We start from the raw sequence: 23,898 nt of genomic DNA on the forward strand, positions 1-23,898 counted from the left end.
ATCCCGGATATATGAGGGATACTGCTTGAGACTCAAAATGAGGGGCGATATCTACATTCAAATGAAATCGATAATAATTCTCCTGTTCAAATAATTGTATTACTCTTTCGTGCAACAAAAACATTTCATTGTTTGATGACATATTGATTTAAACAAGTGTTTGTTAACACCATTGTATACAACCAGATCTTGTGTCTCTCAGCATCTTTAGCTCTTCACTTCATCCACTACGAGGAAGAGATTTTTTTTCCCACCATTACTTAATTATTGTGAAGCTCCCCACAGTCATGCTGCTGACACTAACACCCTCACTAAAAACTACTTCCGCCAGTTTTACACAACCCATCTGACAAATTGCATATCCAACTTAATCTTATATTTACTCAGAAAACGCTGGATTTACAACTCAATCGGAAAGAGTGGGGTGGGTAAATCCCCGTTATTTGCGAAGAAGAGTTCATCTCGTGGTCACCAAAATCTCACACCTGCTGTGTGGCAGAGCCTGTCTGCCGCTGTGTTTAAAAAACAAATTCCATCCATTCAAAAAATTCTTCACATCATCCCGTTTAACCCCAAATACAAACAGTTTAGAAAAGCGAACAAGGTGGGTATCTATGGGGATTAACACAGCCTTTTACACTCACTCTCACCCCCTTACTAACTTTGCCAAACTCCATTTGGGTCGAGTTACACACCTGTGGCTTTTGCGAGGCAACAATGATACCTGCCACTCAGCTGGAAGGATTCAGCTGGATATCCTGTGGCGGGGTTTCTTTTCTTGTTGTGGGAACCTGAGGAGCAGAGCAGCCAGCCATTAACGGGGGAGGAAGTTGGAGGTTGCACATCAAAACAAAAGGTCGGAGGACAGCTGGCTCTAACCTTCATACATGTCATGCTTTATAGAAAAAAGCTGCATGACCATGCAGAAAGACATTAGTGCATTTAGAAACACAATAGGAACACAACACTATTTACTTTTTAAGATTTTGAGAATAACTTAAAGCAAATATACTTACAATAAAGTTTCAAAATGAAAACTTCTCAAAAATATTTTTCCCCTCAGTGTTTCACAATTATAGCAATTAATTTATATGAAGAAAGTCTTTTAATGTTGCTGGACTATGCAGGGGAATTTCTATTACTTTCTATTCTGCTTGAAAGTTAAATGTATACTTTTTTGTTTTTCATGTTCAATCCTTGTATAGGAGGTAAAATGTTACTATATGTAAATGTAGAGGAGTAGAAAGTACAATGTTCCTCCAGAAATGAAGTAAATGTAATGTACTGAGAATAAAAAAAAGTACTACTTCATCCAAGCCCAAGTATTCAGCCTAGTATTGAATACATGTTCACTTCGGTTGGCCAAAAACAAAAATTCTCACCAGTCTTGGTTTTAGAAAACACCTTATAGTAAATTTAAATAAAGTAGAGGTTTAAATTGATACTTATAATCACCAAAAGGCATTTATGTCACAAGCCATTATAAAAGCACACACACACACACACACACACACAAACACACACAAACACAACACACACACACACACACACACACCACACACACACACACACAACAACAACATAAACACACAACAACACACACACACACACACCACACACACCACTCACACACACACACACAACACACCACCACTTAACACTACACCAACAACACAAACGTCCACGCACAAGCACACACACACAACACACACACACACACACACACACACCCACTACACACCACCCACACACACACACCCACACACACACACACACCACACACACACCACACACACACACACACACCCAACACACTCATTCACCACGCCCACCCACACATATACTGTTTCATCTACTTAATTGAACCTGACTTGAATAACTAAACAAATGAGGAAATTCACAAGGGGCACTTGATCCCTTCTCGGCTAATGGATTGGAGATTCCTTTCCCATAGGGGCATTTGGGCAAACAAGACCCAGTAATCTCTGAATTGATGAGTTGACTCTGTCTGCATCACATTTCTCCACTAAAGAGCCGTTGAACCCCTGATACAGTGTTGGTAGTTAGCCAGATACTCCATTTGCAGACACAGGCAGAACTGTGAGTGTGCTCTGGTTTCAGAGCTATAGATAAATGCAAACGATAGATGGATGCACGATATAAGACAGGGATGGATCTAACCGTGGTCTCATGTTTCCTGGCTTGGACAACACATTTTAAATTAGTAGGAAATGAATACAAGTTGCTTAACCACTGTCAATGCACAATGTTGTAATTCAACCAAAAAGGATAGAACTCCATTGTTAATTTAGGTGACAAATTTATTAAAGTCCTGCCATTTAACCAGGAATCATCATCATCATCATCATCATCGTCATCATCATTACCAGAGGGAATAAATAAGACATAAAACATTTTCCACATAAACAAACATATACATCGAACCCCATGTGCTACAGCAAGCTCTTCCTTGGGGTTGTTTTCTGTAGAACAAAACAAACGAGATACATCTGAGAACACACAAATGCATAGAAGTAATTGGACCCTAGGTACCATTTAAGACAACATCTACATTTTGCCTAGATCCCTGTTTAAGAATGTACAAAGTCCTCATATCTGGGTTTCTTATTCATGTCCAGGAAGGGGGTTTGTATAAAAATAAAGTCTCCGCAATGATAAACCATTATATATTTATATATAGACATTTGGCAACAACCAGACATTTAAAGACTCTGAACGGTAAACTGAATTCTGCCCCTAAACACAGTGTGGAAAACAAAGAGATGAGAGTAAAGAGAGCGAGTTGGTGAAAATCCAAATGAAAGAAAGAGTCTCATTGATGAAAAAGCTTATAGTGGTATCTGAAAACTGAACATTTTCACAGATTTCTTGCTTTACATACAGTTTTTACTACTGAAGGACAAGCAAAGGGCTTTTAATGGAGGACATTTTGCTCCTTCCTTTCATCAATATACCAGATGTAAATGAACCTGTTTATCAGATCATTTGGAGATCCAAAGACAGCAGTCTAGTCCTTTGCAGAATCACTGCCCTGATTTCCCAACTCCTTAAATCCAACAGAAGACACAGAAAACTAAAAAAAAGAAGAAATAGAGTCCAATTTCTTAATGTTGACCAATCAAAACTGCCCGTGGTCCACTTCATCTAACCACGAGGCAGGACTGGCAGGAAAGTCTGGGTATCCTCCGCTGCTGCCAGTCGAGAGGTCTGAGCTGGGGCCGTTGGCAGCCCCCATGGAGACCCTCACCCCGGGGTTGATACCAGGCCCGCTGCCCTGGGTCATGATGGAAAGGCCGGAGTCAGGGTAGACCAAGCTGGAGATGAGGGGCTGGTGTCGGGGAAGCCCCTGAAGCGACCCCGGCGACTGAGGGAGGCCATAGGGACTGTTTGAGCGGATGTCGTGGAACTGGTCCTGAGAGGGGAGGACCCCGTGCTCCAGGGGGAAGGAGCTGTGGTTGTTGCCGCCTTGACGGCCCCCGATGCCCGGAGAAGTGTCGCTCAGGCTGCTGTAGATGCCGTTAGTGAGGCCCAGCTCCGACATAGGTGGTTCATCTGTAAAAAACATGACAAGAGTGAGGTTACTAAAACTGTAATAATCCACAGTGAAAATAACTGATTCCTGGTACATATATCCTTAACATTTGTGCTTGGCTAGCTTGGATAGTATTGTCACATCCTTAATATCTCAATTATTGATTCAAATGATCTACAAAGCGTGGGGAAAAAAAGACAAGGGCAGCACAACAACACAACAACACTATGCATAGCATGAAAATGTGCCCGTTTTGCAAGTGTGTTAGCAGTTAGCTTGTTAAAATATGTCTAAAATCGCCCATTCACTTTGTGTGGTTGTACCTGTGAAGGACACCTCAGCGTCACTGTCCAGGCCCTCCTCCTGAATGCTGTCCTTGTCAGATTTGGAGCTTCCTCGTGACCTCTTCATGTTGCGGAAGTACTGCCCCCACCTCTGCCGACCGGCGTCTTTCTTCAGTCTTTTCTCTTTAGCTCGCCTGTTCTGAAACCAAACCTGGAGGGAAAAAGACGTCCTGTTTGTTAATGATCACATTTAATTGTTTAAAACAGTGAGACATCAGCTTGGGTATAAGATAACAAGAACTGCAATCATTTGTGTTGCCTCAAGTTCTTCATTTTGTAAACAACACACTTTTAGCACACAGAAACAAAAGGCTTTCTAGGACAATTAGCTAATTCACCTTATTTACATAATCCTCTTCAGGACAATACAAGTAAACATTGTTTTTAGTCCTTGTGCCTAACAATTCAAAGTCATCTACATGCAAAGTCCTCTGCTCTTTCGCTGATGCAGATATTATGCTTAAAAAGATAAAGGATTCAGTTTTCAAGGACTATCTGGACACGACTTTGCACCCCAAACAGTGACACTGAGGAGTAATCCTCATCAGATTTATCACGCATTTAATTAACTTAGCACCAGCTACAAGTTCTCCTCACCCGAAGGTGCAGACAGGTTAACGTGCCACTAGTTTCAATTATTCAGTGTTTCCTCCATTCCCCTTTTTGAATTAAGTGCTATACTGTCAATTTAAGCTTTTGAAAACACAAACACAACATGGTCATAGACCTCAACTACCTCACACAAGGATATGATTTCTGATACAAAATGAACATTTCTTATTATTTTATCTTACGTACAAAATATATTAATTTTTCGTCACAGGCACAAAAAGCAATTTTACATTCTCCTTAATGATATTCCGCCCTAAGTGAACCCTCTTCACCCCTTCCCTTTCACTGAATAATGTGGAGCATTTTAGTGGCTTCCGTCTCTACTTTTGTCCTTGCAAATAAAACAATATATATGACCACCACCCAGCAACCGGCGTGAGGCTCCTCAGCAGCAGACAATATGCGAGGGGCCCTCTTAGCATTGTTAACGAGCTTGCACTTAAACTGGGCTGACTTTCATGTGGACTTCATTTTACTCCATCTAGCCGTAAATTCCCCCCCAACACACACACACTTACACACTCACACGCTTATTCGTACAGTAGGCTTGTGCCAGTTTGGCCACAATTGTCCCTTGATAATGAAGTCAGAACACTAATGGAGTAGCCCTTAATGGATAATAATACACTTTACCTGCACAACCCGCATATCCAGGCCGGTCTCTGACGATAGCTGCTCTCGGACGTGGCGGGCAGGTTTGGGAGAGTTATTGTAGGCGTTCTTCAGTGTTTCCAGCTGTTTAGCAGTGATGGTGGTTCGTGGCCTTTTTGCAGTCGAGTCTGCCTCTGAAAAGAGAATGGAGAACACACAATGTAAGCCAACGATGGACTGTGTCTCCAAGTTTCCAGGCCAGAAGTCTCAAGAAATATGGTTTAGTCTTGAAATAGTTGAATAATCAAGACAAAATACAAATGAGAGAATTCACATTAAATGAAATAAATCCATCTAATACTTTCAATTAAATGCAACACCATGTAAAATTATGATAAGACAAATATTACTATCAACTTTCCATATTGCCTGGGATAAACTCTTGATTTGTATCTATTTTTGGATCATTAAAGTGACCTTACATTTGTATAGAAACACACATTCACAGTAACCCATAGCATAAATGCCCCGTATCATAAACTTTATAATTTATCATAAAAAAGGATAAATTCTGCACTGCCTATAAACCAACACTCTGGCCTCCTGTGCATAATTGCATCATGTCTGCACATCTGTTGGCCAGCACAGCAAAATGCAAAACCATCATCCAAATGGATGCTGCCCAAGTAATTGCGCCCTCTCATTAGTAAAATAAACGTGTGTGTTTTTAGTGAAAACTTGCGTTAACTCACTGCGTAAATCAACACTTGGTGCTGGGCAGTAAATTCAAACAAACAGATGGGGAGATAAAAACTCTGCCCTATCAGGACCACAGCCTGCTGGGAAGATACTGTGGTATTGGTTGTTTGGTCAGGGTTTTAAAGAAAAATGTTGTGCATTTAATAACTTTGGAAGAAAATCTGAAATGTTATTAACTATTTCTCAACACATGTGAGTATTTAACTTCCACAAATTAACTATCTCTATGCATAAAGAAGTGATCATAAATTGGTTTAAACACTTGATATAATTGTTATTTATTTGCTCATTGAGGTTCAAATGACTGCTGTATATTGATACAATGGTATGTAATTTTTGGGGTAAAAATATGTTTTTGATGAAAATGGCTTAATGGAACTTTTTGCCACTTGATTGTTCACAACTTGTGTGCAATGTTGCTTTAAGGAACATTTATTATATTTGAAAAGAAAGTATTAATATGAGTTAATATGAAAATGCATTTAATATTTAGAGAGAGTTCCTATACATTAATAAAAGCATACAGGGTGAATGTACTGCAACTGTATATTTTAAGAGAAAAAACTATTAAAGTATACATTTTAATTGAGCTAAATTGCACATTTCATTTAAAAGTATTTCGATATTTATAATAGCTCAAACAATGCTAGCACCATTAACATAATTAAACATAATAATACATTGTTTCTTAATTTTAGATTCTCATATACACATACAGGCTTACATTTCTAGCTCTGTCCTTACTCCGGAAGGCACACACAATACTGTAATAAGAGTTATTGAAAGCTGATTCCTTGCAGCGCAGAGTGCAAGTGGAAGCCTCCAGGCCTCCACTTTACGCAGTTTGCTATCGATTGGGTTGCAGGCAATGACGCAATTAGCGCAGGTGGGTCAGGCTTTATGGGTGACCTCATTGTCACGTCTGACTCACAACTCAGAGCAGGTACTTACAAAACAAGTGTGCATACAAACGCATCGGGGTTTGGTCTGAAAATGACGCAATTTTCAGGCCACAAACAGAAATGTGAAGATGTGCATTTTGTTCCTCACCTCTCTGTTTGGCGGTCTCGTAGTCGGCTTTGCACACGAGCCTGCTGTCCTCCATCAGATAGTACTCGTCACCTGTGGCCAGTTGCCTTTTGCACACGATGCAGGCGAAGCAGTGCAGGTGGTACACGAAGTCCTGCGCTCTCCTCACCACCTGTGTGGGCGGTATGCCCTGTTGACAGGCTGCGCACTTGGTCCCGAATCTCCTTTTGGAAATTAGACGTTTTCATCAATACATAATAACCTTCGATCAATTCATTCTAAATAGTAAAAGATGTATTTAAAAAAAAGAAGGAAAAAAAGTGTTTAATAGTTTTTCTACTCACTTGAAGAAATCCTCTTTGCAGTAGACGCTCTCGCCCCTGCTGAAGCACTTCTCGGATAGTTGCGCCTGACAGTCGCTGCATTTCAGGCACTTGCTGTGCCAGTGGCGATCCAGCACTTTGAGGATAAAGCGGTCCACGATGTGTTGATTGCATCCTGCACATACTGGGATTTCTGCAGGAGACATGATGGAATCGTTTTGGTTAATTCAATTTATATTAGATACAGTTACTTGCATGGGGAAACATTTTACTGAGTGACATCTGATCCAGCTTATTGTCCTTAATATGTCTACGCGTACTTAAAGTAATTATCTGTTAATGTACACACGTTTAATTGTGCAAGACGGAGGCTCAAAAATGTGACGTCACCCTTCAAATCAGAAATTAATATGAATATATCTAAACAATGACTCACCTTCTTGTCTCTTTTTTATGTTTGAAATATTTGGTTGTTTGGTAGTATTTTTTTAATGTATAAATTAAATGATATCAACTTGTATTTGATAAATTACAAATATCCAAAATCAATTAATCTACCAAATCAATCAAAAACAACTAAGTACCATTATAACAAATCATAATCATAATTGTATTGCACAGTCAAACGCCAGCCAACATTAAACAACTGAAAACATACAGATATTTGTAACGTCCGTCAAACAAAAGTGTTTGAGCAGGGACTTTATCAACTACATAATACACATACCTATGCTATTCGGTTATAATAAACGGTGATCGAAAAAGAAAAAAAACTTAAGTCTATGATTTAAACGTATCATCTTATTTTTTAATTTGACATTTTTGTGGCAAAAAACGTTTCATGTGTTTGAAACATGCTTTAGAATGATTCTGAATACATATGTACATCAGAGAATATTGTAGCGATAGCAGACCACACTTTCTGAGATTTATATCGAAATGTGCTTATTCTGTCAAACGATTTTACTAGAATAAAAATAAATTCACATAAATCCAACAGCACAGATCAAAGTTAGCAGGATTATTTAAAGAAAAGGCATTTGATATCCATAAATGAGGAGTAAGCTTCAGGATCATCTTGGGAATTAATAGCTCGTTAATCGAGTGGTGATCGGCTGTTTTTTATTTTGTCACGTGTCATCATCTTTAACAAGCAGCAGGATATTTTTGCAAGGTCAGTTTCAGACAGAGAATCCTACAATATATACAAAATAATCTCCATTTGAGATATTTGAACACAATAACGAGTGCTTAAGAGAAACGCTGTATTAAAGAAAAAAAAGAGAAATCTGTATGCCAAGTGACGTTATCAGTCCTCCTCATTATTAATTGAATAATGCTCAAGCACTTTATATTCTATCCGTGCAAGGAGTCTTGTTCCTATTGTTCTGTTGTAGACAATTCATGGCACATTAATGAACCATTTCTTCTGGCATCACCAGTGAAACACTGCACAAGTGTGCTGGGAGCCCCGTCAAGAACAGGTGTACACGCCATCATTTATTCAGTGCGCGCTGTAAAACTAGAAAGCTGCGGCCTATAGGTAAAACCAATAAGGTGTCCACGCAAATTGTTCGCCTTAGTGGGCCCACTTGGAAGATTAAAAATAAACATGCATGCATATCCAAATGGCAATTTCGTGCGTAAATGTACATTATGTAACGTTGGAGCAGGTGAGGTTCGATGAGTCACATAATAATGTCGTGCTGAGAATGGGCCTGTGTAAATGAACACATTGGGGTCTCTTAATATTAAACATACCACCATTCAACCAAAGCTCCTAGAAAAACGTATAGTATACAGAAACGTATTAGCAAGAACTGTATTCTTCAATAAAACCGTCTGGACCGTGACCAAAAAGCTTTACGTTAGACTCAACAATGCGTAAAAACAATTTCCCTGGAGTAAGTCTCCAAAAAAGAGCACTAAATATAAAATATGATACATGTACATTTGAACGATCATTCAGATAAATCAAAGGTCAAATAAAAGCCTGATGCGTAAAAGATCTGGAGCAACTCAAATGGCACATGTCTGTCCTCTGTCTCACCAGCTGTAAAACTGTTTCGCTCGACAGGACAATTTGCCGGAATTAAAGCCACTGCACAGCATTCATTATCCATGATAGTAAACACTAATTTATCATGATGGAAATATTATCAACAAACTGCAACTACAGCCAATAGCAAAGGCCCAAATACGCTACAGTAGGCTACAACATATGCAAGCAAAACAATGCAAAAACGAACAAATTGATTACATGTTGGCTTCCGGTTACCTTTCAGTAGCTCCTCGCTGTGCGACAGCAAAGCAATGAGCATCTCCGTGTTTTTTGGTGTCTCTTTTAGAGAGTTGCGATCACCATGTCCATCCATAGCTCATGATTATATTAAATCAAATATATCTGGTTTATATCCACACGCATATGCAGGAATCAAGTGTTGTCAAATGGGTGTACCAGGAGCCCAAAAGCGAACACGAGCGCGCAGTGGAGATGCTTTTATGCTTCACTGAGTTGAAGCCTGTGCTGGATTACGCTGCGCCGTTTCCTGGGCGACAGGCAGATAGATTAACATCACCTACCGACTACCCTACCCGGAAGAGGAATACACATGCAGGAGGTGAGAGGAATAACCAATAGTTTTACTGTTGTGGTATAGATATATACTATTATAACTCGCCAAAATGATGAAAAAAATATATAGAATCATGTCTGTTATTTTTATTTTGTTACCAAACTGCAACTGAAATAGTAACATCCACTTTGAAACTCAAGAGATCTATCAATGCATTTTCACCAGATTGGACGACATGATTGCCCTTTTTTCGATAATATATAAAATGATAAATACAAAAGGTTAAGGCTTTTAAACAGTGATCATGCTATGAGAGTTACATAATGCATGCAAATACCACTTTGAAAAGGTAAAATGGTAATATTATGTAATTGATAACGATATGGAGTAAATGCGATATATTTTTTAACTGTTTTCAGTTAGAAGCCCAACATGGCATTAGTTAAGATAGATACTTAAAATGTTAATGATCCCTACTTAGAACTGATACAAATGAACACTTAAAAACAACAAAACGAACTCGATCCACAGCCTCACAAAATCCAGGGAACTAGACACCATTATGTTGTTGACTCATAATGTGAGTGTGGAGAGGACTCGCCTGGGCTTTCCGTTTTTAATTCGGATTCCAGCTCTGCCATGTGCAAAGGAAAGATTGGGCCCTGATGGGAGAGGTCTTTTAAAAACCTTTGCCTTTTTCATTAATTAATATTATTTCCTGCAGAACATAAAACAAACAATTGTTCTCAAATAATCGCTCTATTTAACAAACGGGTAACATTATTTCTACCTTGGAAGAAGATACAAAATACATGGTTTTATTTGTCTATATTATTATTAATATGATTACACAACATTTCAATAACAGTATACAACTGTTATACTTGCTAATAAAGCAATGCATAAATCAGATGCTCTGATCAGATGTAACAATGTAATTTCGAATATGGTACACACACAATACACATACACGGCCTCACGCACACACAATCTTCATCTCATGTGCTCAAAGACAAGTGTTTATTTAGGGGAGAGATTGGCTGTTCAATAACATGTTGATCGGGCCAACACCCCAATGAATTTTATTGACACTGATCTTTGGCACAAAAGAGCGCCTTGGGAAATCACAGGTAGTGCCACAGCAGCCGGGCCGCTGATGAATCCAAAATCAATGTCCTATTTGCCTGCATTTTAGAAGTATATGAAAGACGTTTTGGAGAAAGGTGCGGGGTTCATGGGTGCCCCTCTTACTTTCAGCTTTGTAATATTTTTATGTCATATTGATCGCTCACTTTTGAGGGGGTGAGCCCGGCAGTAATGCAACAACAAAGCGATAAAATGACCATCAAAGAAAGGGTCAGTCAGTTAGAGAAAGACACAAGAATGATCAGGTAAATTCACGTTTTATTTTTTTTATTTTTTCTTGTCTCAATTTACATTTTTGTATTCGGCTCAAATAAATTAGATAACACGCTTAAAAAATATGTTTGAGTTTTATTCTCCATAATCTATATTTTAAATCAAATGAATGTTTTGTGTTGCCTTATGAATGCAGCCTTACAATAACAAAGAAGATAATTCGAGTGACACGCCTAAATAAATAAAACAGGTATTTTCCAGCTTTGGACGACAGTAAATAATTCTCCATAAGTCTCCAATAATTTAACTTTTTCCGTGAAGCATCATCACCTTCATTTCCAACTTCAGGTGTCCCACCTGTCAGGGCAGGAATGTGACACCTGTTGAGCATTTCGGGTCGGTGGATTACGGGGGGGGGGGGGGGGGGGGGGGGGAGCCGCTCCGCGCCTGCTGGCAGATAGAGCCAGGGGGGTCCGGTGGTCTCCGTATCTGCTCCCTGCAACCAGCCTGCACTCCCGTTACAACCACAAGCGGTGGCGTGAAATGACAGCACGCGCATAACATCTGTTCGTGTGATTCTCCAACAATGAAGACTCATTACAGATTCATAACGTCTCCCACACGCAGCGCAAAAGAAAGCGCCTCTAAATATTCTGTATACATCAACATGGGTTGGTGGATACCAGACTGTTTTCTTCAACTCTTTGTATTTTGTTCGCACTTTTTTAATGTTTACAAAAATAATATTTGGAATAAAGAAATTATCAAAAGCTGAAGTGAGTGCCTTTCCAAAACAGGATAAAACCAGTTAACAAGGTCTATTTCACGCTTGTCAGAGTTCGCTGAGCAAAACAAGGGCCGCCTTCAGAGAGCCTGCTGTGCTGATCTGATGTATTATCCTCCATTTTCACGCCAATTTAAACTCATTAACTGACCCCAGGACATTTAATCTTAAATTAATATTAATCTCTGCCTGGCTCTTCCCCTAAACCCACATTTTAATGCATGTGCACAGTGTGATTAGTTAAAATGGTTTTCTTACCTTGTCCTGAACTGTACCGGGAGAAATTGCCGGTGCTTTGACAGCTTGACCCCGGGTGTTCAAGCAACATTTTGAAGATGTTCCGATGTCCAAACAGAAGAACAGTAGCGTCGAAACGTCTGTGGTCAAAAATTAAATCAAACTACTGCGACGATGGACTCAAACCGGCAGTTTCCTGGAGATGTATCCTCTGGAGTTGAGATCGATTCGAAGGCAGCTCGATTTCTAAAAAAAATTTAAAAAGAAAACCACTCGACCTTTCACGGTTCGTCAGCCACCGAGGACGTAAACTGTGAATATTCATCAAGTTGCTCTTTGATTCCGCGTGGATAAGCTCGAGGTGGGGTGAAAACAAGGGGCGTGTGGCAGTGGAAAAGTGTCTGACCATTAGCAGCTGACCTGACTGTGAGCCCGGCTGCCTGAGACCTTACTGAAATACTCAAGTACCCGGCGGGCAGCGCTGCCTCTGTCCAGGGTGCTGAAGGGGGAGTTTCTCTACAGGCTGAAGACGTGTGTGCTCCCACATCCCCCGTGGCTATCTTTAAGAACTCGCACACGCGCACGCACAGACACAAACACTTGCCCCCCCTCCTCCCTCTTCTCTCCTTATCTATGTTTTGGTGCACGTGTCTGTCTTTCACGGGGCACAATGGGGCAATTGGGCAGTGTTTGGGACATTGTTGCATTTGTATCGCTGCGTTTTTCTTTTGTTTGTTAAAAAATAGACCGTATATCATTACTGTTGTAAGGTATAGCATACATATGTTATATTAGCTGCGCATCTTAACTGTTGGGAATAGTTTTCAATGATTGACACGTACTAGTTTTACCTAACTAAATTAAATACCCTTGTTTTTGAAAAAATGACCTATATGATTACGGTTAGGTGCAAGTGGAAAAAATGAGTTGAAATTATTAAAAATTTTAAATTATTTTGTTCTTTCTTAAAAACAATGCATTCTTACAATATTTGAATTCACTCGCTTGTGCAGAGCTGGGGTGCATTTTGGCTCAGTGCCATATACATGCCTTTGACACTGCACCAATTACCACCACAGCGCACAAAACTACTCTGACGGAGTCCGACAGCTTTGATTCAATTTTACTCGCCCAGCACGCCAGGCCACAAGAGCTGTAAGCCAATTAGATCGGTGCTGTTCATTAGTCCATTCAGGGCAATTAGCCTCACAAAGTTGGAAATAAATCATTCTTTAGTCATTGTACTTCAACATCCTCTCTCCCTCATTCCAGAAATTCCACAACAAACACATGGTTTTAAAAAAAAAAACGATATCTATGGATATTTGTTTTCAAGGATAACAAGCACATTTTGGGTGTTTTCATGAGCAGTAATCTCTGGTCAACAAGTCAGTGTGGATCTTTACGCAGATTAAGTGAAAACTGTTTGTAAATCTGGAAGGAGATGTACAGAGTAACCTAAAGCCACTGTAGCAAATAAGATTAGACTACATGAACAACAACAAGCCTGCTTTGAGGAGAGAGTCTTTGCAATTTAACGCAGTGCGTGGTTAAGATGGGCAGTAGTGTCTCATGCACATTTAAAACCTTATCAAATACAAATCTCAAATAACCCTCACTGAAAATGTTGGAATCATAATCAATATTATCTTGATAAACATTAACAACAAACCTATTGCTTATTAAAAGACACTATTAGCTTAAGAAGACATTTTAGGGATAAACTAATCAGCAATTAACAATACAAATGTGAAGTTGTTTTGTATATGCAGATACTGCCACTGCCAACAAACATTGTATTTCCCTGTATCCTCAGCTCCCCTGCATGAATATCATGATGAGCCAACCCTGAAAACATGCCAAGGCTTTTATCCTGTTGTGTTTGTCCTCTGCAAAACCTAGAGCATCATCACAGAAAATTGGTAAAGATTTAAAACACCTGGGAACTACTTGAGAAAGCGGCTGCAATCAGCCAGTAAGGATCCTCTATTCATATTCAGCATTTGCAACTATTGGAACTTGATTTTATATCCTTGAATATGAGCAGGATCAAAAGGTTCTCAAGTGGATGAGACAAGCCTCGGCCCTTAAGGGTCTCTTGAAAAGAACAAATGGGATGCAGCACATGAAAGCTCTGTTTTCAAGTGAGGGCACTCACCTGAAAAGACAATGGATTTACGAATACAAATCTTTACGGAGAACTGTTGTTTTTCATGTATTGCATTTATCTCAGCTTATGTTTGTATTTTTGCACTCAGAAGAGATGAACTGCAAAGGCAATTTTTAAGAAGAGAGAAATGTTACCATCAAAGGCCTTAACTCATGACAAAAGTTTGAGTAGACGAATGTAATACATTGATTACAAGCCCATAATACACTGCCTGTCTCGAGAGGGAGGTTTCTCAGATCCGAACAGAATTTATTTAAATTGATCAGTCTGCCGGCGTGGCCTTTTATGCATTATAATAAACATATTGGGGCACATGATCTTGTTTTTTTTTTACTTGTCATTTTAAATTGTGCATAAGTCAACAAGTGCCTCTGTGCTGTCCTGAATTATGCACATACATGTGAATATGTGTGTGTGCGCATGTGTGTGTAACTGATTTGGGTGACTGAGTGTTGCTACGGGGGGTCCATGTGCACCCATGCCACCCCTCTGACACCAGGCTACCATTGTGCTGCTGTCATGATCAATCATGTGCTGCTAAGACTGGCCTTGTTCAAGAGGGAGGGGACCAATCACACGCCTCATTACCCAGGCTTGGTTACTCCTAAGCGGAGTAGTCCCAGGACACTCAGCCTGTTGCTGTCTGGAGATAGAGATGAGGAGAGCAAACTTGTGTGTATAACAGTGAGAGAGAGAGAGAGAACATATTCGGAGAAATAAATAATTAGCAAGATGATGTCAAAGACGGCAAGAGAATGACTTGTGCATCTGAACAACAAACCTCAACAGTGGAAGACTAATATGGGTAAATCGGATCACTTGCTGCAAGAGAAATAAATCAACAACATCTGTTGTGAAACTTAAAAATACAAAATTTCTACTGGAATAAGTTCCTGACCAAAAGACAAGTTTTCCGATAATGCAAACCAAAGCACAGGGTGTAGATACTGTAGATAAAGGCTCGCCCTCTGCGTCCCCTGAGCAACCAGCCTCTAGTTTTCAACCCTAGCAAGCAGCTCTCATTGTTTTGAAATGGCTCCATCTGGCAAGGTTTCACTGACCAGGCCTGCCGTGGCTCGCTCCCCCAGCAGCTGGCTAAACTGCCCAACCGCTTTTCCGCTTGGCCCTCGGAGTAACCGACACTATCTGGTGGCTTTGCCCCTCCAACACACACGCACACACACACACACACACACACACACACACACACACACACACACACACACACACACACACACACACACACACACACACACACACACACACACACACACACACACACGCACGCACGCACGCACACGCACGGACACACACACACACACACACACACACACACTCACACACGCAGGCACGCACGCACGCACGCACGCACACACACAATAACACACAAGGTTAACTGTCCTCCGGCCTACCAGTCGTGGGGTCAGCTGGCTGGAGGAGAGGAAGGGGAGGGAGGCCTGCTGGAGGGGTGGTGAGGGGTGGAATGGGTGACACCATTTAGCCCTTTGTTATTCACCCACGAGAATGGGAGAAATGTTTCAATAGTGCTTCAAATGTACCGTACATTGGAAAGGATATTTGGGAACTTAAAGAAAATAGAAAATGGACAAACACTCAAAGTCAGCTCTATGAATCCCCTATACTTCTTATCTTTATGGGCTCAACAGCTGGTCATTCAGAGTCGAATGCAGGTTTCTTTATTTGTGCATGAGGGTCTACTCTAGGCTAAAAAGGCTGCCACCTCTGCCCGGCATCAGCCCCTTTGAATATTGATATGCTAATGATGAACAACACAGGGAACAAAGCCTGACTGCTACCACTGGAAAGCGACACAATGGCCCTTCAGTCAGGCCTTGACACTTTTACCACCCAACATGTGTCCCCGGTTTCATGCTCAGACAATAAAAGGCCAACAACTGTCCAACCATTTAAATGGGGGGATGCTGTTCCTCTGTTCCGACGCACTGTCTGAGGACCCGACTGGTTACGTTGTGTTTTACCAGTCTTTGTCCTGGGTGGGAAATATCAGCTTTTTGGAGCAATGATAAGCCACCACCCCAGAGGAAGACATAATGCCTGGGGGGTCAAGGGTCAAACCTTTCAGGCAGAGCTGAGGCTTGACCTAGCTTGTCATTACAGATGTTGGCCTGCTGTGGGGTCTATCGGGTTTGCAGGTGGTATTTGTTGGTAGAAATAGCGTATATAGAAAATAAATATTCTTAAAGAGCTTAACAGCGATATGAGATTTACATCTATAGGCTGATTTAAAGTCAGTTATGTAGATCAGCTTTAGAAGGTTTGATAGGATAGACTATCTATTTATGTTGTGGCATGTTTTGATTTAAAAAAAAGCTTAATTGTGACAAAGGATGCTGCACAGGGCCAATGGTAACTGGTGCAACACATTCAATTAAAAACAGTGGCACATTTTTTAACTTGATCTTTCCTTATTTAAGTTCATATTGTATTCAACTGCTCTTAATGCTCAGCTAACACAATTGAATATTCCCACATACCTACAGTACTTAGATGTTTAAAATATAACTGATGTCCTCTAATGTCTCTGGTAATGTACGTTTATAATGTTCAATAAAAAAAAGGCAGAATACACACTTGTTTATAACATTTCTCCTATGCAAATATGTTATTCCTGTTTAAGTGTGGGGTAAGTCTTTGAAAACAGGCTTTGGGGAAATAAAAAAAAATATTATTGTTACAGTTAGGGTTAGGGTAACTAGAAAAGGTTTAAACAGGTTTACTCACTGAATCTCTAAATATCAGAATGACTAAAGTTTAAACCAACTTCCTGACAAAAAAATATTACGATCTAACAGAGGTATTTTAAAGAACTTACTATTTCTTTGCAATACAAGCAAACCTTGGAATGACACCCCATGGCTCAATTTAATGTTGTGTTTTGATTTTTAAGGAGGTCACGAGGGGCAGTGTGCTTATAATTGAACTCTAGAGCTAGACCTCCGATCTGGATCAAAACTATGAGCTGAGCAGATAAGTTATAGCTCCCTCTGTGCAGCATAAAACAGCCACTACTATAGTTTTGTTTTTTAACTCAACTTACGTTTACCACTATCCCAATCCCATCGCTACTCCGTATCAACCTTTTAAAGTTTCCACAGTCCCTCATTGATCCATCCCTTTCTTTACCCCTCAGTAGGTGCAAAGTCAAGAGTAAGAGTGATTAGCGACTGCACTGGGGAACACTCACCTTCAATGACGGATTCAACTGGAAAATGAATGTATTTATTATTAGCAATTTATTTGCTAATTAATCATATACCATGTCCAAGCATGGAACCAGACAGCCAGCTTGCCATGAGTATCACAGGGTCAGCAGTTTAAAAGGTAGCATTTATCATGGTGTCGCTATTATGTCATTATTGCTGAGCTGGTTTCTGTTTCGGTAAATTAGGAAACAGAGTTAGGAACAGCGTATATATCACATCTACTGGGGTTTATTTATTTGTAGTAATAATACCTTGATGTTATTGTTGAGAATGTGCATGTCCATGAATTTTGAGAGGTTAAGCAGTTTGTTGTCATGTTTGTAACATGATGTACTTTTCCCCTTAAACACTCCCGGGTGGCCACGCTGCATTGGGAGTCAGTTTTGAATTGTCTCAGGCTGACAGGCTTATGGCTAAAGATGGTTGTTTGTATAGGGTTAGGGTTAGGGTGGTGGAGGGCATGTGTTTTTTTTGTGCCTTTCTTTTTTACTGAAGGGAGGGGGAGTGGGTGGGGTTCTTAACATTACGGATAAGAGGCGGCCCGGCACACGCCTGCCTGACGGTCGCTAATCCCACAGTCTCAGACTCATGACCCACTTTCTTGGAGGAGCGTGATGGAGCAGCAGCCTCTTACCCAGGAGGAGCCTCCAGACGCAGGGCGGAGGGGTGGAGGGGACCCCCCCCTCCTACTCTGTCAAGACAAAGGAAAAGACAGACACTTGTGAAGACTCCTGAAAGCCAAATAAGAGGTTCAGGAATACTAATACCTCAACCTGATGCTCTTATCATTCTATCTAATAAATAATTCAGAGGATGTGCCACTTTGTTCTCCGTGCAAACTTGTTGGAGGTGTCTTATTCTTTCACATGTGCTTTAGAGTCCTCAAAAGTAGTCCAGCAGACTTATCAGGAAATATATAATTGCATGCAGATGATGTCCAACTTTAAGTGAAGATTCAATATCTAGTCATTGGTGCAAAGTTGCAAACATGCCTACTTCATTACTTTGACCTTCATGTCAGACGGACTATGATTCTCTTTGGGATGCATCCCAACACTTAATGCTCTTGTGAGATAAAATGACTCTTTTGTTTCCTAAACCGAGACCAATAACAATATGCAAACATCCGAGCCATTTCCTGATTAAACCACTAAATTGAGCAGAGATCATCCATTATTACAAAGGAAATTAAAAGAACAGCTTCTTCATTATTGTGTCTTATCCCTTGAAAACATACTGACCGAAATCATGGCACGCGCCACCTCCAAATAGGTCATAATACCTTGATGTATTAGATCATATCAACACCATTCTGCATATCTTATTTTTTTTATTAACCACCACCTGCCCCTCCTCTTATATTTTTGTTGTTGAAAACATCTCCCCACACGCACCACAATACACGCCGCTCTTACTTCTCTCTTTATCTTAATCCCTGGCAGACTTTAAGTGTCTGGCATCAGGGCAAAATCCCAAACTGGAGAGGAGCGTGTTTGGAGACCTAATCCCCTTACCCATAGACTCGAGTTGCCCTAAATTCACCTCGACCAAAGTAGGCCAAGAACAAGGAGCCACAACAGAGAGGCAAGCGGCTTCACGAGGGGCTAAGCGTTATCATGCTGCTAGACACACAGACAAGAGTGACACACGCGTTGGCATACACACACAGACGGACCCATGGACAGATGACGTATAAGCTGGTATTCAGAACAGTAAAGACAAGCTGACACACCCAGATGCTAACCTGAAAATTAGACACACTTGCTTCCATGGTTTCTTCCTTACAAAATGCTGAGACACCCACACCAACTGTACAGCTGGACTCTTCTTATGTCATCTCCTGTTTTCCTGTTAGTTAGAAAACACCTTCCAAGGCTCGTCATGGCCACCGGAAGGGAACACATTTATTTAGACCCATTTCTCCTGATTAGTTAATAACTTTCTTTCAGTGTACAGGGGCCTAATGGGTGTGACGCCCTGTTTTCAGTTTGGCCGGAGGGGCCGAGTATAAGCTGTGAACACAAATCAATAATTTTCTAAATCAAATCCCCATATGCTGTTTTAAGCAACCTGTGAGCTTGAGCAGATAATACCCTGGCTCAAAGATCTGTGGAGGAACACATAAAAGGCCCCATTTCAAATGCTTGGTGGACAGTATTGCTTCACATATAGCGACATAGAAGCCTCTTTAGGAGGCACAAGCCATTATAAGAGGTAACTAAAGACACACCTCCTACGGATGAAGTCATGGCAAAGTAGTTCCCTCAAATACGAAAAGATACTGCTGAATGTGACCCGTCCCTAATCAGAAATAATAACAACTTTGTAAATATGTTAAACTCTTGTATTTATTTATCTTTAGACATAGTCACTCAATTATTGGGGGAATATTGCATTCTCAGACAAATGGTTTATCATGCAAAGCAAAACCACTGATTAAAAGCAAAGTAAAAAAACGTTCCGTCATAAAACAAAGACAAATGACGACATACATTTGCGAAGTTTTGTGTTTTCATTTCCCCCAGAATTATAAGCTAAATGCAACCTTCGGAAATGTATTGATATATTTACTGTTTTCACGATGTGAAGATGAATGTATATTTAAATCAATGTTGAGTAGTTTGCTGTGTTTGGTTAATATATTCATGTATATATTGATTAAAAAAAAAAATTCTCTTTACATTAGAAAATCAGTCAATACAGCAATGCATTTCAAAAGGTTGCATTATTGCATGAAACCAGAACAGAACATGTTCTAAATTGAATATTACTGCAAAGTACAGAAAATAATTTCTCGAGACAAAAATGTATGATGTTTTGAACTTGATTGATGAGTCGTTATGAAATGCAGTGTTTTAAAGTGACTGATTCCTTAAGTTTTATAAAGAGAAACATGTGCAAAGTGTTGCAGAAAGGGCCATGTTAAAATGCAAACTGGGTACAAAGCAGAGAATACGTTTAGACTCTTTTGGGGACTTTAGCTGAGATTCAGTTGCAATAGTAGTTTTTGTGTGATTTTATTGTGTCAGTAACCAAACTATTGTAACTTGCTTTATAATATTCACCTTAACAATTGTTCATCTTGAGTGATCTCATGCCACAGGAGTAAACAACACTGCCACCCTTTGGTCACCAAGAGAAAATCCAACCATACAGACAAGTTGACAGAGGATGGTTCCAGGATTTGCTGGAAATCACAAGCCTGCATAAAATTACAGAAAACTGAGAAACACTGGATTCAACAAGATGATTCTATTCTTAGGGGATTGTTGGAGGCCAGAGCATTGTCTTGGGGATTGCTGCAAGATAACGGGCGTTCAAAGAGGTTTATAGCTAGAGCTGAGAGACTAGAGCTGAGAGACTTGAGCTGAAAGACTTGAGCAGCGGTTGGATTCTCAGATTTAAAGGCTCATCCACTGCTTTTCTCTTCCCACCCTCCCTCTCTTCATCGTCTCACAAAGCTCTCATGCAGGCCGAGTTCTGGAGTAGATTAGGTCTGATTTTTCCATTATGCAAATTGTTTTCCCTGTCCTAGCCCCTGTCATCACTTCGTTTTGTTGATAGATGGCTCTATCGATATTACCAAACAGCACACAAAATAGCCTTTTTTTTGTGTGGTGCATTATAACAAGCGCCTTTTGTCCATCTTTCAGAAATTATAACGTCCAGATGTTTGATTGACACTGCCTGAAAAAACAAAACAATGTAAGAGAAAAGGTGTTATTTTGATAAATCTGATACATATTGTTGCACCGACAGATCATACATATGTTGCATATATGTATTTATATTTGACCATAAATAATATGAGGCATAAACTCCACTTTTCTTAAATCCCTTTGAATTCTATAGAAGTTTACTACATTGGTACATATTTTTGAAATATAGAATGTAAAAGAAATATAAAAAATGTAAAATTACATAATCTTAAAAAAGGTTTATATGCATGTCTTGTAAATCCCACTGATTAAATCAGCACGGTCACAGATTGAAAATAATCTTCATACTGCCACACATGAGGTCAAGTGTTCTTAAACAGGCTATAAGCATAGGCCATATGATAAACCAAAGCTTTACATATTTAGCAGGCTGAAGACCGACCCTATTTACCAGTAAAATAAGCTGCATTTGGAACTCACATACAGGGCAGAGACAAATTATGTAGGTATTGTGTTAACTGCATGCTGCCACACCTCCTATTACTTGTTTTTAAAGCACCTTTTAACCCGGTCTCATCAAAAACGTGGGGTCTGTATATCACCCAATTTTTTATGTATTGTATATGGGGGCTATTGGAGCCCCATGTTGTGATGAATTTGTTTGGAAAAAGAATCCTAACATTTCCGCTTCCCGTTAACTACTTAACGCATACCTTCATTTCATTGAAAGGACATTTCCAGTATTCTGTAATAAATTGTGTGCAATTTAGTAATGCTTCCTTATACCTTTGAAACGGCAGCAGAGATCAATAGCAGCGTCTGACTAATGCTTTTCAATACTTCTTACAGTTATTTAGTTTTCTGACATGATCTCACACTCTAATCAGAGAAAGAAGAAGCAGAACAACCTAATAATACCAGTTTTCTGTAAGATAAACAAAAGCAAAATGATAGTTTTTAAGGATTGCTATCATTCCCTGTGACGCTGACCGTTGAGCGGCCCAGAACAAGCAAGGAGGCAGAACGTCCAAAAATATAACCCGACGTGGGCATTTATTAAAAACATGGGCACAAAGTTCACAGCCTTAATCCTGCTGTTCTCTTTGTCCACATCCTGCAGCCACAAGGATCTCACACACACACCCAGCCCTCTCAACAGACAGGGCAACAGAGCCTAAATACCCACACTCCAATCATCACAACAAAACACAGGTGAGGGGGGAGGAGACAACACAGGACACCAGGTGCACACAATCATCAGACACAGACAACATAAACTGTGCAATCACGCTAATAAAGTGCCCTATTACCCGGCCTGAAGCCGTCAGTCCAGTTACCTTCATCACATTCCCCAAAATGAATAGCTTTCTGTTAAAACGTTATAATATATGTGCAGAATTCCCATGTTTTCCACTTTCCCATGGGGCACACTATTGTCTTACTGTATTTATCATTTAAGGGAGTACTTTCTCTTCCTAATCAGTGCACCTTTTTCCTCTAAAAGCAATCTTTAATATGTTTTTCACTAGAATAGAGGGGTTCATGCCATGATCAACAGGAGTTTTTAAATGGCAGTGTTTGTGCAGTTGGAGCTGTGATAAGGATGTTCCCTCCTCTGCATTATGAGCGACAGCAGAATGAGGATTGTTCGGTCGCTCAGGGACAGCAGCAGAAAGTTGCTTAGTTTCAAAAGAGAAGCAAGCACAAACAAATCCCCAGCTGAGGAACACCATATTGTACGGCTCTCAATGATAACAACCAATCAGAAACAGGTAATTCTATTTTATTAATATATTTAGGATTGTGTTTTTACTGAGTTGGGAATGTGGATCCATCACAATGGGCAGAAATGGAAGACAACGACCTACTTATACCTATAAAACACCTTATTTTCAGTGTCAAAATAGAAAAAATATAAGGACAACAAATGTGTACTCATGATCAAGGATTTATTTGTACCCACCCATCCAATCTTTAGCGCCGTTGAAAAATGACAAAACAATACTACAATGTATTTTCATTTTTGAAGCCATATGTGCACTAATATCCATTTATAGTAAGGAATGCGTTCCTTCATTCACAAACATGTTCCCTTTATATATTCATATTGACTGAACTTACAATAACCCTGAAAAACAAAACATTTTAAGAGCACCTAATAGATGCAGGCAGATGGTTTTGTTTTTGTAAAATGGGCTGGCTCACAAATGAGAAACAAATTTGAGTTGCTCAGTTTAAATCTGAAATCAGCTTACCTCAATCTCCTTTTGCTTTTGTTGCTCCTTGTTGTCTGTAATGAGCTGCTGCCAGGCACAAGATCCCCCAGATATACGACTGGAGGATTAAGGCAAACGCACAACAAAACGTAGAGAAAGAATCAAAACAGTTTTATTTTAGAAAAGAGCATATAGGAGAATGAAGTAGCTGATTTTAGAGGCTTATTATTTCAATTGTACAAGTTGAGTTTCATCAGAATAACTGGTTTCCATTGCAATAATATAATGGCTGACAAAAACAAATACAGTATAAACATACTCTGAAGATTAGCGGATGACAGTTTGTCCTCTAGGAACATTTTTCTTATAATCCCTAGTTTGTGAAAGCACAACCTCTGAATAATAGGGCCATTTGACATACCATTAAAACTGACAAGACTG

General features: G+C 39.9%; 1 protein-coding gene across 2 annotated transcripts; it reads right to left on the reverse strand.

Moving 5' to 3' along the window:
- Positions 1-3,139: 3,139 nt before the first annotated feature.
- Positions 3,140-12,258, reverse strand: lhx3 (LIM homeobox 3). 2 transcript variants are annotated; one of them, XM_034096339.1, is made up of 6 exons: positions 12,189-12,258; positions 7,233-7,404; positions 6,910-7,112; positions 5,143-5,294; positions 3,877-4,048; positions 3,140-3,573 (listed from the first exon to the last, which is right to left on the reverse strand). In XM_034096339.1, the coding sequence occupies exons 1-6, from the start codon at positions 12,256-12,258 to the stop codon at positions 3,140-3,142; spliced, it is 1,203 nt and encodes a 400-aa protein (XP_033952230.1). The 2 variants fall into 2 exon arrangements, with proteins under 2 accessions (XP_033952230.1, XP_033952229.1); XM_034096338.1 differs by lacking the exon at positions 12,189-12,258 and adding an exon at positions 9,490-9,586.
- Positions 12,259-23,898: the final 11,640 nt, after the last annotated feature.

The sequence above is a fragment of the Pseudochaenichthys georgianus genome, chromosome 12 (assembly GCF_902827115.2).
Source record: "Pseudochaenichthys georgianus chromosome 12, fPseGeo1.2, whole genome shotgun sequence".
In the NCBI taxonomy this organism is placed as follows: domain Eukaryota; kingdom Metazoa; phylum Chordata; class Actinopteri; order Perciformes; family Channichthyidae; genus Pseudochaenichthys; species Pseudochaenichthys georgianus.

Excerpts from the sequence above, each read along its gene's own strand:
- lhx3 (XM_034096338.1), bottom strand. The coding sequence starts at position 9,586 with ATGGATGGACATGGTGATCGCAACTCTCTAAAAGAGACACCAAAAAAC. Across the intron at positions 7,113-7,232 it reads TGCAAAGAGGATTTCTTCAA|GAGATTCGGGACCAAGTGCG; the intron begins GTGAGTAGAAAA and ends AATTTCCAAAAG. Across the intron at positions 3,574-3,876 it reads CGCTGAGGTGTCCTTCACAG|ATGAACCACCTATGTCGGAG; the intron begins GTACAACCACAC and ends TGTTTTTTACAG.